At 43.4% G+C, this 1,271-nt stretch overlaps 1 protein-coding gene across 1 annotated transcript; it reads right to left on the bottom strand.

The window, feature by feature from the left end:
- Window positions 1-415: 415 nt before the first annotated feature.
- Window positions 416-983, bottom strand: COCCADRAFT_113826 (uncharacterized protein; the record flags this gene model as incomplete). The annotated part of the gene is made up of 2 exons (XM_007720879.1): window positions 416-802; window positions 870-983. 2 exons carry the CDS (start codon window positions 981-983, stop codon window positions 416-418), a joined length of 501 nt encoding a protein of 166 aa, XP_007719069.1.
- Window positions 984-1,271: the final 288 nt, after the last annotated feature.

Genomic DNA, 1,271 nt, shown 5'->3' with positions numbered 1-1,271 from the left:
TAAAATTACACCTATTCTGGAAAACTCGAAGTTGGTGTTGTCGTGGATACGCTAATTAGTCAGAGGCATTATTATATATTCTCCGCCGAACTTTCGGAATGATTGCTGTTTGGCAACGCGGCAAGAATATGTGATTGTTCAGAATAATGAGTTTTAGTAGTACTTGCTCTATTCGTCTCGCTAGTCAGTATTGCTACTTTGATAATCCCACATCGTGGCTGGGGGCAAAGCGATGCGATAAGCCAAACTGTTGAACTAAGTGGAAGCGCTTTCTATGCCCCTCTAGGAGGACCAATACTAGGTAAGTTTTCCACTCTAATTTATATAGTGTATAGTCTCAATGAGAGTAGCTGGTTCAATACGAACAACGTCATTTGATTGAAATATGGCCTTCCTATAGCTCTTCCAAATCTGCTTAATAGGCATGTCTGTTTGACAACCACTCCACAAGCTTGGCTATCGGCCCGCAGTTTAGCCTCTGTTCGCAAGACCCACTGCCTACATGCTGGAAGAGCCCTGAAAGTTTCGAAAACATAGTGTCGCATTCTGGACACCTAAACGGATAAGCCGCGCTATCGTACTCTTCCTCCAAATCATAATAGCTAAGGATATCGTCATAGTATCCCTCGTGTAGGAACTTCTGCCATTGATAAAAAATTGCAGCTGACTTGTCTAAGTACAGAATATCAATACCAGACGTATACCTCCTAGACTCTAGATGGATTATCATCGTAGAATAAGTGGTGAAGGACGGAGTGAATCCATAGCATTCGACGGAAGGCTTCAGATGCACCGGCTTGTGCTATTAGCTGTTAGAGCGAGGACTGAATCAGGGTACGAGTAGTGCGTTCAAACACGGTAATACCTACATGTCGCAGGTTGTTGAGGCTATCGAAATGACGCTCGCATTTCGTACACACACTATCATTCCTCAAATAGTCCTTGTACTCTTGGGTTAATATAGGAAATATGTCAAACGACATGATCACTAAATATAGGCTAGCATCGAAAGGGAGCTAAAGGTTTCTATTATCTCGGCGTTGAGTCCCGATAGTTCGGCGACTGATGCCCATTCTTCGTTGCTTCGCCCCGTCGACTATATGTGTTACACTCTCATTTATTTGCAGATAGTGTACGTCACGATGCATAGGACTATTGAACCCGGTGGAGATTTGGAATGCCATTGCTTACGGTCTGCGACATCTCAAGCAGGCTAGCCAAGACTACTATTATTATTCCATTATAGTCCTGTATCAGCCGTTGGCTATGTA

The sequence above is a fragment of the Bipolaris zeicola genome, assembly GCF_000523435.1.
Source record: "Bipolaris zeicola 26-R-13 unplaced genomic scaffold scaffold_767, whole genome shotgun sequence".
Lineage (NCBI taxonomy): Eukaryota > Fungi > Ascomycota > Dothideomycetes > Pleosporales > Pleosporaceae > Bipolaris > Bipolaris zeicola.
Note: the sequence above shows the minus strand (reverse complement) of the source record. Positions and strands in the feature narration are given on the sequence as shown.